This window comes from Micropterus salmoides, unplaced genomic scaffold (genome assembly GCF_014851395.1).
Source record: "Micropterus salmoides isolate LMB-PRFRI ecotype aquatic unplaced genomic scaffold, ASM1485139v1 Ms_hic_scaffold_18, whole genome shotgun sequence".
Lineage (NCBI taxonomy): Eukaryota > Metazoa > Chordata > Actinopteri > Centrarchiformes > Centrarchidae > Micropterus > Micropterus salmoides.
This window is the reverse complement of record NW_024040928.1, coordinates 5,844,070-5,860,488: the sequence shown is the minus strand read 5'-3', so window position 1 is coordinate 5,860,488 and position 16,419 is coordinate 5,844,070. Positions and strand designations below refer to the sequence as shown.

The 16,419-nt window shown below is 38.2% G+C and overlaps 1 protein-coding gene across 1 annotated transcript in view; it reads left to right on the top strand.

Moving 5' to 3' along the window:
* The window catches only part of LOC119909138 (adhesion G-protein coupled receptor F1-like), a 60,282-nt gene extending 44,159 nt beyond the window's left edge, over positions 1 to 16,123 (top strand). Inside the window, exons 12-21 of the mRNA XM_038727218.1 lie at positions 1,352 to 1,473; positions 1,591 to 1,806; positions 3,155 to 3,355; positions 3,492 to 3,611; positions 3,705 to 3,883; positions 10,661 to 10,837; positions 10,937 to 12,295; positions 12,417 to 12,458; positions 14,658 to 14,702; positions 14,788 to 16,123. Of these exons, the coding sequence (XP_038583146.1) occupies positions 1,352 to 1,473; positions 1,591 to 1,806; positions 3,155 to 3,355; positions 3,492 to 3,611; positions 3,705 to 3,883; positions 10,661 to 10,837; positions 10,937 to 12,295; positions 12,417 to 12,458; positions 14,658 to 14,702; positions 14,788 to 14,868 (2,542 nt within the window). The 3' untranslated portion in view covers positions 14,869 to 16,123. The remainder of the gene's footprint in view (positions 1 to 1,351; positions 1,474 to 1,590; positions 1,807 to 3,154; positions 3,356 to 3,491; positions 3,612 to 3,704; positions 3,884 to 10,660; positions 10,838 to 10,936; positions 12,296 to 12,416; positions 12,459 to 14,657; positions 14,703 to 14,787) is intronic.
* The last annotated feature ends 296 nt before the right edge of the window (positions 16,124 to 16,419 follow it).

The window sequence follows — 16,419 nt, the reverse complement described above, 5'->3', positions numbered from 1 at the left end:
TCGAGTTATCAGTGGTTTTTATTCAATTTAATTTATTTATACATACATATAATTATGGAGGTCCGGACCTCAGTGACCTCATACAACCATGCTTGTAACCACTCTGTGTTGAAGGAAAGTGTGTAAGCACGTGCCCACACACAGTCGTGTCATGCATGCATTTCTACTGTGCAGCACCCCTAAGCAAAAATGTCTTCCCATGCGCCTGCTCAGTTGCACTGCAAAGTGGAGACCGCTATTAGCTGAGGCAGAGTGGACAGGGTAAACTGTGATCCAGCTTCGTACCATCGATCACGTTTATAATACGCTATCTTTACCAACATTGTCTTGCCAGTCATTTGTATCATGTATGGTTATTAATCTGATGTCGAGATGACCTGCAGCCTGTAAGTGACACAGTCTGGATGCTAAGATACACTCGCCCGAACACAGCGTGGAGTCAGCTGTGGCCAAGGTACATGCTCAAATTAACTTGTGATAAAACAGCTGTATCTACCGTCGCTCATGTCTCATCTCACTCAAGTAAGAACACATTTAAACCAACCGTGGCACAAATCATTTGGATGGTTTATTGATGTTTTACAGTGTTTTGAAAAGCGACACAGTCACCTCCATGATCACACTCAAAGTCCACGCTTTGAACTAATCTGCAGGTGGGAGAGGTCCCTGTGATTCATCGTGCAGCTAACAACGTAGCCTGTAAACTACATTCAGAAGCATATATCTACATGACAATACTTTACATAGATAAACAAAGTTATCAGAACGTATTTTCCTGGTTTGCAGTCAGTGGATCCTGAAGACACGAGTCACCAGTTAATTTAGCCACCAGTTAAACTATCACACTGGCCGGACTACGGAAAGTAACTCCGGTGTTGTCGGAGAATCGCTTGTCTATTAGGCGTCAATTGGTTTTATTTTTGTTGGCCAATCTTTGTATTGACACTCGGTATGTTTTGTTTCCTTGCTGGGATCCAGAAGAAGAGATTTCTGGTGACATTTGGTCTCTGGGAAGATTAATTTCCTGCACTCTGTAGACATTTTCTGTTCCAATTCATGGTGGAAACGAGTTTAAACATGAGTTACTGTAATTCTTTTGATTGAGTAATCACATTTTGCAGGTCACTTAGAGTGGTGATCTTAATGTACCACATCATACCACTGTGCTTAAGAGTTTTGACAATTGTAAGTTTGTTTCATGACAGCAAAACAAGTAACCATACAGTGTTTTTGTAAGTGGTTAAGACCTATTTGTAAGTGGTTAATGGTGGTTAACATCAAGTTTACAGAGCACATATAATATGAACTACATGTGATTGTATTTTCATTGAGATTCAATTCTGTATTACAGGAGTGGAAGCACCATCGTTGACTATGCTATAAGAGCAAACTCTATAAATGATACGGAAATTGGCTCAGTCACAGAAGGGGTATTTATACAACTGGGAAAAATATACCCTGTGATATTTGACAGTGAGTTTTTGAAATATTTTATGAGACATAAGGATTGTTTGTTATGTCAGGAATATCTGATGATTTTGTGCAGATGATTGTATAATAATTGTCTGACTTTTGTGTGTGTTTTTAAAGGCCCACTAAACTTTCAACCATCTCTAATCTTTTTGGGGGCAAGTGTGACTATAACATGCGGCCCTCCACCACCGGGTCTCAGTTTCGTCACCAACTGGACTGCAGAGTGGACACTTAACGGGATTTCAATACCCAAAGATAGTGAACACAACCAGTTACCAGTTGATAAAGGAGTAGCAAACTTAACTGTGAAACATGTTTTTAGCGTTGACAAAGGTAAGAAATAGATACAGTATGGTGCAGTCAAGAAATTATTTTAAATTTTTGTCCCAGGAGACATTAACAATCACATTTACAATGCAAGTACTGTCTAGGACATTTGTCCTTGTGCTCTGACCCGTGCGAATGCAGTACTCTGATTGGCTTGAGGGGCAATATTTGTCTTACAAAACAATAACATACACTGTGTCTATTGTTTAGCCTGTGTCACCAATACCCAAAAAAATCATCAGGTCATGGTAATATTTAACCAAAAATGTTACCAAAGTATGATATAGTTTTATTCCATTACTCATGAATCTAAAGTGGTAACCCTTCATTTTTTTCTTTTTTTTTTTGTTAGCTCCTCGATTGGAAACGCAAGTTAAAGATAAAATGATTATACAGGTTGAAATGCATCACAAAAGAAGAAAAAATATTTTCCTAATGACAGAAGCCTGTCAATGTTCCACACTGAATGGAGTGAGACAAGCTAAACCCAAACCACCTAAAGGTTGATGCGATAAAGCCAAAAGCACTCAAGAGAGAGGAGGAGGAGAACAACAATCTCTGTCCTGTCCTAAACCAAAGACAGGACGCTGGGGCAGAATAATTTGTTGTTTGGTGTGTGTTGAACTGTTTGGAAAAAGAGGCAAAATTTCAAGAAATGTGTCTAAGCAATCGAGAAAAACTGTAATAGCTCCTGTGTTTCAGCACATTTTCTGCTCATGGTCAAAAGCCAAAAAAGAATATTTAATCGTTTTTAAACAACCGGCTACTTGAAATACACCCACAAGGAACCGCGGCGTGCATGCAGTTGTGGTCAGCACGGCACGGCAGGCGAGAGAGAAAAGTCAACAATAAACGTCAGTTTAGCTGGAAATTTACAGTGTATGTTGAATGAAAAGATTCTCAAGATTAAAGTGGAGCCCCCCCCCTCGCAATCGCCGTGCACAGGAACACACATAAATCGACTATCAATTGACTATAGGCAGGACTTGACGATTCTGATTCGACAATGTAAATCCTTAGTCGGGGGCAGCCCTAGTCTCGCAAGACAGCTTTTCACTTGACAAGAAATATCATCACAATTTAATATTGCAAGATCTCGCTCCACGAGATTTCATCACATCCCTAATGCATACTGATCAAGTCTTTTTAAGTCTCTTAACTCAAAGCTTACAGCACAAAATATTTGGAAGTTGTAGATAATGTTGCTCCCACTATATCACAACTTAAAAGCTGATTTAGGTTGATGCCCCCATGAAAATCTGATGGGGATGTTAACTCATATACTTTTGTATTTGTTTTGCAACACTGTCTTCACATTGATTTGATGTTAATTAATGATCACCTTTAATTTCAGGACTTTATCAATGTCTGCTGACAGACAGCAGTAAAGTTTTCCATGGAATTATCAGACAGAAATTCAATATAACTTTGCAAAAAAAACCCTTGATCCAAGTGACACCAATCAAAAAACTGGTCAAATGTGAAGTGAACGTGACAGTGACGTGCTCTGTCAACAGCCCCTATCAGGTTGAGTTTATTGGCCTACCTGCTAAAGGTAAGCCTGATACAAACAAGGAACAAAAGGCAAATAAGTTAATGGGAAATATTTTACAAATTATACTACAATGTTTGAGATGATTTGTATACATATATAGTATTTTGTGTGTGACTGGTTTTTTTTGTATGTTTAGGCACAAACATCACCAATACATTTTCAATATCCAGTAACTTACAAAACTATACTATCACTTGTCGAGTGATAAACCATACGGAATATAGCAGCAACATAACACTGGTGTTACTCAAGGAGAGTAAGTATTGATATTAGACATTAGAATGTATTATACAATTCAGGTCAATATATGTTTTCCTGTAATACATTTTTAAAATTTCTTTCTCTCTAGATTTTACATGTCCCAATGATCCTGTGTTTGGTAATGGAACTGTTGATTACACAGCTGAAGCTCCCTGCGAACCAAACTATGTGGGAGCAAAGACAGCAGTTTGTAAGAACAATGAATGGGATGATCGACAAGACAACTGCATCCTGCAAGTTGTCCAGGAGCTGCTCGAGCTGTCTCAGGTGACCTTGTTCAGCAGATCTGGCCCCGACAGTGTTGGAGCCCTAGGGGAGATTTGAAATTGCAAGAACACTGGTTTATGTTTAAATGGTCGAGGGACGGGCTCTGTGTTTGTCAGTGTAGAGGGGGTAGCCTACAACTATATCAGCAGAGCGATAACGCAGGGTAATGCACAGCAGAGGGGCAGGTAGATTTTCTTAAAATGTAATGGCTTTATTTTCATCAGATTGCGATTTTATTCTCATAATGTTGCAACTTTTGTCTCAAAATGTTATACTGCAAATGTCAGAGAACAGTGGCAGTGGCAAATTTGGTTTATTATTTGATTTGATTACATGAATGTTTAAGTTGAGATTTACAAGACACTTGTGTATATAGCAGTACATTTAAATTAAAAGCACGCAATACACTACTTTAGAATTGATTATTCAATTTTGCGTATAATAATGCAAATGCGATTGATTTTAACTGTTGCCCAGCACTAATTTTTTATATATATACACAAAAGTATTGAAATGGTGAGGCATATTCCTTTGTTTTTGATGTTCACTGAAGACATTTGGGTTTAAGATCAAAAGATGAGTATGAAACAAGAGTTCATGAGCCTGTTTAGTCCCCTACTTTTGGAGGGGACTGTATGTATATCTTGATACAGTTGCTGTATGTTTTTTTTTTTGTGGGAAGATTTCTGGGCTGGGCTATGGCCTCAATATTTCAAGAGCCTGAAACGGCCCTGCTCTTTAGACCGTTTGACACAGTACGGGACTGCATGCTGCATGTGAAACTAAAACCAACTGCAAACCGTGATCAGGCAAAAATATAACCACAAATCCACACACGTTAACTTCAACTGCTCTGATAAAGTGCAGCTAAAAGACTAAGGTTGTACCTCAGTTTTTAGATGTTTATATTGCAAAACTCTACCAATTACGTTACCACTCGTCACAACAATCTGGACTTACAGCGCACGGTGACCTTGATTAATGGCTTATGCTGGTGTCGCATCAGCTGGGCGGAGTTGATTCATGCCAAGTCAGAATCTTTATCTTCCAGCACTCAGGCCTCTGTCATATGTTTTCTTCCTCCTTTCTCTTTTTGAAATTGTTGGTCTGGGCCTGTGGTTGGCAATAGGCGGCCCGCAGGCCAAAACTGGCCTGCCAGCAATAATATCTGGCCCGTAGCCAGATTACTTTGATATAAATGTAAACCAAACGCTACTTCATACACAAGTGCCAGAACAAACTGGACCAGAGGCTACTACATCAGTATAGGAATGTAAATTTTATTTATGTTACATCAAAACAAAAGAAAAAAAACACAATTCAGGACTAGACTGCATTACCAGCAAAACTGATGTAGAATTGAGCACCGACAAATTATAACCAAACTGGTAGACAAATAAGAAAATAAACCACACGCTCAAACCAATTAAACCAAATACTATGGAAAACACTATATCTATATCTGCATGCCGCACACTAATTACACAAAACACCCATGCAAAATGGTTACTCTGTCTTTCAGTTTCCCCCTTTAACACAGCCAGAAACACAAAATATGGCCCATTCAAGGATCTAGTGTGAGCACAATAAAACTAACCGGTGGGAAAAAAACTGTGGTTGGCTCTCCTAATAACGGCTTGCTTGACTTAGAAACACATTCCCCTCCCTCCGTTGAAGGCATGCAAGGTGACTGGGATCTGTGCTTTAGCTGATGTGTTTAAACAATCACTCCAAGCTTTGGACCCTCACCACAATGAAGTCTAATAAATAACAGGTTTTTAACAATTATTCAACTTATCTTTAATAAAATCAACAACAAATTATTTGTTACAACCCAGCTCGTTAGGGTAGGGCAGTAACAAGGTATTTGGGTTAAATTAAGGTGGTAAGGACAACTGAATTCAGGTTGAGTCGAAGTTTAATTAAATGAGTTGTCTCCAAAAAAAACACAACAAAAGGAGGCTATGTAGGTACTGACAAAAAAAAACACTTAACAAAAGGAGGTCAGTACCTACATGCTGTACAGGAATGTAGTGTAACCAAACAAACAATTTTCCCCCTTAAAGGGTGCCACTCACAATCTAGTTTACAAAGGTTTTTACTGACAAGAGTCACTTAAGCCGGCAACCAACAAACAGATCAGATTTAAACACTCAAGACATTCACAGGGGTACACAACCACCAACAAGGCGAACTGATCACTGGCTCACAGTCGCCTCCAACTGCAGGAACACAAACTATTTGTAGGCCAGCTGGTGTTGATTGGTGAGTTCTGGTTGGCAGGTTCGGTAGGATCCTCGGCCACACCAATCAGACGCCAGCAAACAGCAACCAGGAAGTGGGTGGTTCCAGGTCCAGGGGAACCAATCCTCGACAGGTGCTTGCCGTGGGGATTTGCATACAGCTCAGAGAACTCCAAAACACAACTACTCTAAGGCAGCCAGCGGCGGCCGTAACATATTCTAGGATCTAGTTCTGGACATGCATTATTAGCCTTAGATTTTTAAACATTATTTTTTAAAAGTTAAACCTATTTAAAAATAAAGCCTACCCAATCAAGCACCAAACAAAGGCTGGCCTCAGCTGCTCTCTCAGGTGTGTGACTGCAGAAAGAAAGGACCAGGTGAGCTTCCCTCCCCTATTTATAGACTCTGCCTCTTTACCTGGGTCCTAGTGCTAAATGTTGCGTCGGAAATAAGGACCGGCCAGGCCAGTGGAAGACCTGGTCCCTACCCTAACCAACGTATTAAACTCAACAAAATTACTCTATTAGCTTTCTTCTGTAGTCAAAAACTGCATAGTCACAGACTTCACTGGAGACGGTCAAGAGTCGGTGCAAAAGAGTTTATTCCAATAAAGGACAGATAAACCCGAGTAATATCCCTGCAGTTCTCAGCATGGAACTGAGCTGGTGGTCAGCGAACATCTCTTTATATTCACCTCAAACTCCACCTTATCTCCTCCTTCCAGGTGGGCGTTACACCTTAACTCCACCTACAGTGTTCGCTGACCACTCCTCTCCTTTGGTGAATTTATTATCCTCTGCTGCCATCTAGTGGCCGTTTATATGTACTGTTTTACCAAATTAACCCTTTCACTAATTGTCACAATTTCCAATTAAATAATTAAAGCGGCTGCAAATCCACTTCCTCTTAAGTGATTGTGCCTACAAAAAAAGCGTGAGAACATATTTGTAGCAGTACTTAAGTGAGAGCTTTTACCTTGAAAAGTTCTGAAGGAAATTCAAAAGAGTCTCTGGCTTACTTGACACACCTCTGTAAAAGCTTTCAGAAAATGTGAGATCAAATTCCCCTGAATAAGAAAAGCAGGAATTTCCTCTGCTTGGAGATACTGGGGACACAAAAATAAGCATCCATAGGTTGATGTGGACCAATCTCCGGGATATACACACCCCTGCGCATGTTTAATTGTGATATGTCCTATGATCTCTACACAATAAATTTTTTGAAAAAGGAAGAAAAAAACCCCTTCCAAACAGGAGTCCTGTGCACTACCAACCAAGCTAATCGCACACAAGTAAATGTAGTAACAAATTCATGTAAAATGAATATAAATGGTCAATTGACAATGTTCTGGCCCTAAAGATGTGAAAAGAATTTGGTCCGATGCCAGACTTATTTGCCAACCCCTGGTCTAGGCAGTGGTAGAACAGTAATACTGCACTGTAGAAATAGCTAGATAAATAAAACATTTATTAAGGTAAATGTAGTAACAAACATTATGATTGTATTGTGTATAATCTGAACAAGTATGCTGTCAGATAAATACAGTGTTTCTTCTAAAATAGAGACTGATCACTCCTAGTAAGAGTCTAATCAATCAATTCATCAATATTTATTCGTGTAGCACATTTCAAACAAAAGCCATGACACACAAAGTGCTTCACACTATAATACACACACACACACACACACTGATTTAAAGTAAAAGACAATAAAACATGAGCATAAAACTCAGATTTGCTATGAGGAAACACTAGAGGCTGAATAAGGTATTAAAAGAAAAGTAAAATAAGGATAAAAATAAATGACAAAAAATAAAAAATTAAATCAAATACTAAAATAAGAATAATTAAAATAAGATAACATGATACAAAATAGAATAAAACAGCCTATGAGTAAAACAAACTGAAATCTAAGTTCAAAGATTAATAAATAGATAAATCGTTCAATCGATAAACAGATAGCTTAATTAAATAAATATTTCATTAATCAAAAGCGGGGTTAAACAGGTAGGTATACTTTTTAAAATATCAATGTTCTCTACTATAGAAGTATACAATTGACAAGACTTTATTTGGGCTGTTAATGTATTCCATGGGGGCAAGAAAAATTACAAAATGGAGAAAAAAATTGTAACTGAATGTCCACCTACAGCACGGGCTGTAAGTGGACCTTAAGTCTATATTATGTACTGTATACGCATTGGCATAATGGTATTTGTGTATCTTTGGTTAGGGTGATCATGTTCAAAGGATGCTAGGTTGGGTTAGGAGGTTAGCAAGTATTTTTTAGAGGTTACAGACAAATAATAATAATACAAAACTATCATTATACTTTGTAATGTTAGTGTTTTCTGAAACATAAATTCAAATAATTGCTATAAAGAACTAAATTCCTCAAAAAAATTATTCTATGCCAAATATGCCCAATATACTGTACATAGTAAGAATAAGTATTTGAATAAATTAGTATTAGATCAGGTTTATTTTAATCAATACCGATCCATTAAAATATGCCAGGATAACAATCCTTTGGACTTCCTCGGGGCATCTCTAATATTAATATTTGGGGTTATGTATATATGTGTTTTGGGACTGGTCTATGCTTTATGTAGGTGAGTTTTTGCCTTTAAAGATACCTTAACATCTCTCCTACATTTAATCTACTGCTTTTAAAGGGGCAGAGAGGAACTTAAACGATTGGTCATTAGTGAAGCTCACTTAAACTCCACCAGCTGATACTGTAGTCCTCGTTATAAGAATGTATTTACCCTCACTTTAATATTGGGCCTTTCACATTTCACACATTTCCGCCTCCTCAATCCTTGAGCGTGTGACCCGGAAATCGATCTGAGCGCGCCATCTTGATGGACATCTCAATTCTTAAAATGCACATCGAGGTGGGAGGATTGAGGATCGAGAAGTGAGGATACATCGGTGTATCCTTTGCGCAAGTCTTTTCAGGCGCTGTGACATTTAAAAGAGGCATGACATACAGCTGGACCAACCCATAGCCGCAGCAGGACTCTGCAGTGTTTATGTGGTATTCATAATTTGTATCAGTTAAGCCTATTAAAAATGATAAAATGCGCGATCAAACTTTCTGCCCTTCATCGTTTGTGTAGCGGCTCATAAAGCGCTGTTCTAACCGCATTCCTTAATGTCATTTCACTTTGATATCACTGATGTTGTTATTGTTGAATGTGATGTGCGGATTGGCAGCAAAATTGTAAAAATGAACATTAAATAGCGGCTGGATGAAGCCTCCCCAGAGACACTGCGCGCATTTATGCAAGAGCAACAGCAACATAAATTAATAATGAAAACATCGGGATCTAATGTTAATTCATGTTCTGTGTTCTTCTGCACATCCAAAAGGTCTCACACACAGTCCAGTTTCATACAGTGAAACTGTTATGAGTAAATCAGCCGTCCTTCTGATCAATCCTGAGCTCCATCAGAGTCTAAACATGTATTATAGAAGCTGAAATTTAATTCTGTTTTCTTTCCTGTCAAGTTTATTACTGCAGGTTTTTTGGGTTTGTCCCACGATATTTGCTGTAACATTACTGCACAGATGGAAACGTTTAAACAGCAGCCTCTCTAACCATCAAATTAAATTATTAAAGATAATAACAGTACATCAATATAACACACAAGAAAGAAATCGCCTAGAAACCTACAAGGAGCTTGCATCTAAATCTGATGAAATAATTAGTTGGTGGGGGGCGGGTGGAGGATTTATGTGTAGCCTATAGGAGTTCCGTTGATGTCCGAGCTGATCCTCCCACGTGTCATTCCAACCGTAGAGTCCTGTGGTGTTTTAATTGGGGCTATATGAGATAATTGTTACAGGGTCATTTTGTAAAGGGACTTATGATGAAACGCTCACCTCATCAAGCCAAGGGCTGAAATAATCTCCTGTTTTCTGTGTTTGTACTGTTTAGCCTGCTATAATGTTGACAGACATGTTTCTGGATTGTGAAGAAATTATCTGTAGCCTTTAGTGCCAAAAGATGGTCAGCTCATCTGTGATCACAGCTTAACACTGGACAGATGATTCAGCTGTGCAACAGGTAAAATTTAATTGACGTTGCTTTAAAATGACGACTCCGAGGACAGGACATCTCATTTCGTTAAATGGCTATTTCCTCTCTCCTCGCGCCTCCTTCTCGACTACTCGAGCTTGCATCTCGGGAGGAGTTGAGGATCGAGGATCGAGGATCGAGGAGGAAGAAATTTGGGAAAAGAGAAAGGCCCGTTGTGTCACACTGCGCCAGGACTGCCCTACTGCCAATTGTCTACAATACTGCAAAAACTCAGTTGGTCATACCCATCAGCATCAGGAGTTTGTGCTTGCGTATGCAACGTAACAGTTTACGGATGAAAGATAGAATCAAAATTTGATTTTTCTACAAACAAAAACTAATGCCATTATTTTAAAGATATGAATACAAATCCTACACTTTGTAAATTTAATTTGATCTTTTAGATACTGTGTAATGCTGCTACTTGTTTTCCTTAAATTCTTGCAGAACTTGAATAATAATTCATTGCCAAGATTCTTGACACAACTCAGCTCTGACACTGTCAACTTGACTGAGCAAGTGGTTAACTCTCCTGGAACCATTAAGGCCATTGTTCAAATACTCAACAATGTAGCCAATGTGTCATCATCACCAAATATCCCAATAACTAATTCTTCAATGGAGGTATGTAAATTAGTATATTGAGGTTTATACATGTCCTACACAATATGCACATTTCAATAAAATTCACATGTACTAATATCTTCTTTCCTTTGAATTTAGAACATCCTATTAACTGCAGGTGTCCTAACCACGAATGGCTCAAAGACATCATGGGGCTATCTGAATGGCAATGACACCAGCAACATCAGAGCAACACAAAGAAAAAGTGTCAGCTCAGCATTTTTGCAGTCCCTTGAGAATATAACAAGTCGCCTTACCAATGACTCTTTCAATATTGACACACCTTCAATTCTCTTGAACAAAACTACATTTACAAACACTTTCATGGCAGACTTTGATTCCTCTGTGGAGATAGACATACCAACATCTGATGGAAGAAGTAAGTTTATCACTGTGGTAACATTTGCCTCAATGGATAACGTGCTCCCTGCAAGAGACAAAGGAAATTCATCCATCTACGTCATCAACGGGAGAGTCGTACTTGTTCAGTCCAGTGGTACCGTCGATAATGTTTTGTTCACATTTGATATTATAAACAATACTCTGGGGAACGCTCAGTGTGTTTTCTGGAACTTCAGCCTCTTCAGTGGTCTCGGGGGATGGGACAATGGGGGCTGCGTGTTGGTATCCAGCAACACCAACGTCACCTGCAACTGCAACCACCTGACCTCGTTCTCTATCCTTATGTCACCTAACACCATATTTGACATTGTGTTGGATTACATTACCTACATTGGAGTTGGCATATCTATGGCTTCCTTGGTCATATGCCTCATTATTGAAGCTATCATCTGGAGAAAAATAAGAAGGAACACCACATCTTACTTGCGTCATGTTTCCATTGTTAACATCGCTGTGTCTCTCCTGATTGCTGACATCTGGTTCATTATTGGGGCCGCCATCTCAGATGCAAAGACAATAAACCAACCAGCATGCACTGCGGCTACATTTTTTATCCATTTTTTCTACCTTGCCCTGTTCTTCTGGATGTTAGCCTCAGCTCTGCTGTTGTTCTACCGCACAGTCAGTGTCTTCGACGGGGGTTTGTCTAAAACATCTATGTTGGCTATTGGATTCTCTCTAGGCTACGGGGGCCCTCTCATCATCGCTGTCATAACTATAGCTGCCACTGCACCCCAAAAAGCGTACATCCGAGACGCTGGGGTCTGCTGGCTCAACTGGGATAAATTCAAAGCTCTACTGGCATTTGTGATCCCTGCACTGACAATAGTGGTGATAAACCTGTTAATCCTGCTTGTTGTGATTTACAAAATGTTGAGAAGAAGGGTAGGAGACTCTGCACAAGCAGCTGAAAGACATGTTATGGTGACTATTGCAAGGAGTTTGGCTGTCCTCACACCATTTTTTGGATTAACTTGGGGTCTGGGAGCCGGAACCCTCGCCGACCCAACAAATAGAGGAATCCGTATTATATTTGCATTGTTCAATTCACTGCAGGTACAAATACAGTAGTTGATGACCTATATATTATTGTATACTGTGATACCTAAAATATTGTACATATTCTGAATTAGTCAATATGTCATCTTAGCTGATGCTACTCTGTCTTTCTTTTAAGGGTTTCTTCATATTGGTGTTTGGAACTCTGCTGGACAAAAAGGTGTGTGTCTCAATATTTTTTTTAACTATACAACTGCTCACTTAATTCAATGGAAACCCCACTCTAAAGTAGAATTCAGTTTTTTTAATTTGTTAATATTGTATTGCCAATGTCTAATATATGAATTAAATTGGCTGCTGTGCAGCAGACAAGATGAAACTCCAAAGACACTGAATGATAGAACAGATTTTTGGAAATTGTTATAGCTTGATTTAATAGATATTGGTTAAAGATACATTATCATAACTGAATATCTCAAACAAAACTTCTATAAATAGAGTTACGTAGTGTTGAAAAAAGAACTGCATTTTAAAACAAAAACGTGCAAATTTGGATATGTTTTACAGGCACTATTAGGAAAGGGACATATGATTCATGAAGTCCAGTCTGAATAATCCATCCAGTTGATGACACAAGACATTCTCTGACTCAATAGTGGAATTACAGTGTTCATGTTACGAATTAATCTGCCAGAAATGTGTGCTTGCACATATTTGATTAGCCATCACAGTGCTTCTAACTGCTCATTAAATGAATCTACTGACAAGCATGAACTTTAACATTACTACTCTTTAAAGAGGTGTTATTTTCCCTCTCCTTTATTGAGTTATATATATTTTTTGTGCATTAAACAGGTTTGCAAAGTGAAAAAGCCCAAAGTCCAGCCCAAAGGGAGTTCCCATCTCCCACAGAAAGCTCTGCTCTGAACTGCTTGAAAACAGCTCGTTTGTAGTCCAGCCCTTCACTTCCTTTACTTGTGACGTCACAATGAAAACGCGTCATAAAGCTGTTTGTAGATTTCGAATATTGACAGTTTTACGAGAAGTGATGGCGGAACAAAAATGTGCTTGAATATTTTCGGAGTTGAGGAGCTCCGCAATTGGCTGCGGGGGAAGCCTGTACCAATCCACAGGAGGAGCTTGCGAGGCCGGCCAGCCGCCCGCTCACAGAGCCCTCTGCTCCCGCCGTCACACAGACCGCTGCAGCAACAACGGCAGAGGAAAACACAGCTGGAAGGTTTTCATACTTATCTGTCTTTACATTCTGAGGAATGTTGAAACGTTTTAACTTAAAAAAGAGACAGCTGTGTGGATCGCTGGTGTGTCACATTGAACATTGCGTCGCGGCAGTTGTGTGTGGCGTCGTCATACTATCTCTGGGTACTACCTGCAATGGAAAACGGAGCAGGGCCGAGTAGAGTCGAGTCTATTGATTTGCGCTATGGTAGCATTTTTCGGCAAGGCAGCATAGATCGTCAGAACACCGGCAACAGTTCAACATTTGGTCCTAAAAGACGATGCAACTCCGATTCTGTTTGGGCCTTGAAATTCACAATCACAACCTCTAAGTATGCTTTATTGGTTGTGAATTATATTTAAAATAAACACGGCAATTTAACTTCAGACTGTTCAAGTGCGGAGTTGTTGTAAACGTTGGCTAACACAGCTAAAGTTATAACTATAATGCTAATGTTACACCTGATGTGAAAGCTACTGAGCAAACGTTCAAATTGTTTGGCCAATTTTTATGTAAAATTGAGTTGAAATATGATGATTTTTGTAGTGGTTTATGGTAAGATGTGGAACAATGATGTTGTGTGGTTGTGGACAGTCTGAAGCGGCTTTGATTTGGATCACACTACCTTGTTTCTTACGACCCACCCTTCTCTGCTTCTGATTGGCTAGTAGTCCTTACCTGGTAACTGTGCATGTGCAACTCCCAACAAAGATTTTGTACAAGTAAGATGCATCACTCTGTAGCTCAAGAGCGGAGCGTACAACACACAGGGTGAAAAGAGGAGCTGCAGCAATGTGCAGTATGAGAAAAATAAAAATTAAACCATGTAAACCTGTTCTGGTACAACCCCTAATTAAGATTTGGAACCTGAAAATGAGCATAATACCACCTCTTTAACATTACACAAGTCCACTTAATCAAGTCAAACAACACCTTTTAGTCATGGTAGTGGTCGTGGTTTACATTAGTATTGTCAGGCTCTGTCCTTTTCCATCCGTCCGTGAGCTACTGTAATCAAAGCAAATTGATGGTAGTCATGATTTCTTATATCGAGAACACGGGTAACACTCTCCATGCCTTTGAACTATATAACATCATACTTGTTGATCCTCTAAAAATGTATTCATTTTTTTAAAGAAACTTGTTTGATTTAAAGCTCATTTTTGAGAATTAACGTTTCAGGTGCGGTCAGAATTAGGGTCAGAAATGTCCGGAAGTGGAACACAGGTAAGGACAGTTGTCTTAATCAATACATTTTCCTGCTTGCAGATTCAAACATTGTAGTGATACATTTTTTTCTTTCTTGTTATAGAGCACCAGCGCTGGAAACTCATCAAGTGTATTTACCCTTTTCCAGAAAGCTAAAGCTTCCAGACAAAACCTTAAAAGCTAAACTTCTAAATGCTAGAGTAGCGGTTTTATTAACTGCTAGCGCCTTATGGTAGTCATGTCATATGTAATTTTGGCCACATACTTTGGTCTAAAAATCTCAACAACTATTACACACATTGCCATAACATTTGTATAGACAGTTATGTTTCCTACACTATAAAAATGCCATAAAAAACAGAATAATGCTTTTGTTAAAAACATTAACCATAAAATAAAGATTGTATTCTGTAAAGTCATATTATGAGAAATTATAGTTTTTGAACAGGATTATTCCATTGCTTAACTTCCTTGAATGTTAAATTACATTGAATTCTATGTAAAAAGATAAAACAACTAACATCATGTCATTGAGTATAAAATTAAGACAACTTTTTAAGTTTTTTTTACACTGAAACTTCAAAGTTAAAGTGAAACTTCAAATAAATGTAAAAAAAAAAAAAAAGGACCAATTGTAAAAAAAAAAAAAAAAGACAAAGAAGAACACTTATCCTAAAATGTTTATTTTACAAATAACATTATTTAAAATACAGATATTAACCGCACCTTTTCTGCATTTAAAGTCCAACTGCAGTAGAATGAAAAATAAATGTTTAAATTACATAATTAAATGAAGTCTGCTGTTTTCAAACAGTATTCTTTGGTAAATTCATAAGATTATAAAATTCTCCCACAAGAGCTCCCTGTCAAAGTACTGATTTCTGGATGTAAAACATAAAAAATCACACAAAATTACCTTCAAATAAAGTATCTTGAAAGCTTTAGGCCTATATTTTATGGAATTATCCAATCTATTTACAGGAAATTCCTGTCATTACTTTATATAAACATTATTTTATAGTAATTAAAATCAACTATCCAATATATCTACTCACTTTTCCCATTGATGTATGGAGCTTTCTTTGTATCAACATTGTTTATAGCAGGAACTAACCAATATATCTAAATTATTTTAGCATTATTTTACGGGGTATACTTTACATCAACATTGTGTCTATTGTTAGATCCTGAGTTACCCCTGTTCAGGAGGTACTGGACCATCTCTCCGTCTTAAAGGGTCCGATCCTGTAGGCCTATGGCTATCACACAGTGAGCCATTGTTTGTACATTTGTCCCTTGAGACATGATTGTTAGAGCGCTGGGATCTCAACCTATTTGACACTATGTAATTAAAAATAGATTACATTCTTTTCCCAATAATGTATGGTATTTACTTTACGTCAACATTGTTTTATATTAAATAAAATCCATAAAAGCCATTTATTTTGAATATTGTTTTCTCCTGTTTTCTGGACAGGGAGTCAGGTTACTATCTCTTTTTTTTTACTTTTCGTATTTCCTTTGTTGTTAGGGTCAGTTAGTTGGGATGATGACAAGGTGGTTTGAATATCTCAGAGACACGCTGAGTGAAGTTGAAAGATTCAGTAATATTTACAAATTCAGAAGCATTTTTGCAAGTATCATCATCCACATGGATATTAAAATCGCCAACAATGATCACTCTGTCCAACTTAATAATGGATGATGGAAGAAGTCAAAAAAAGTGGTGGTGTAG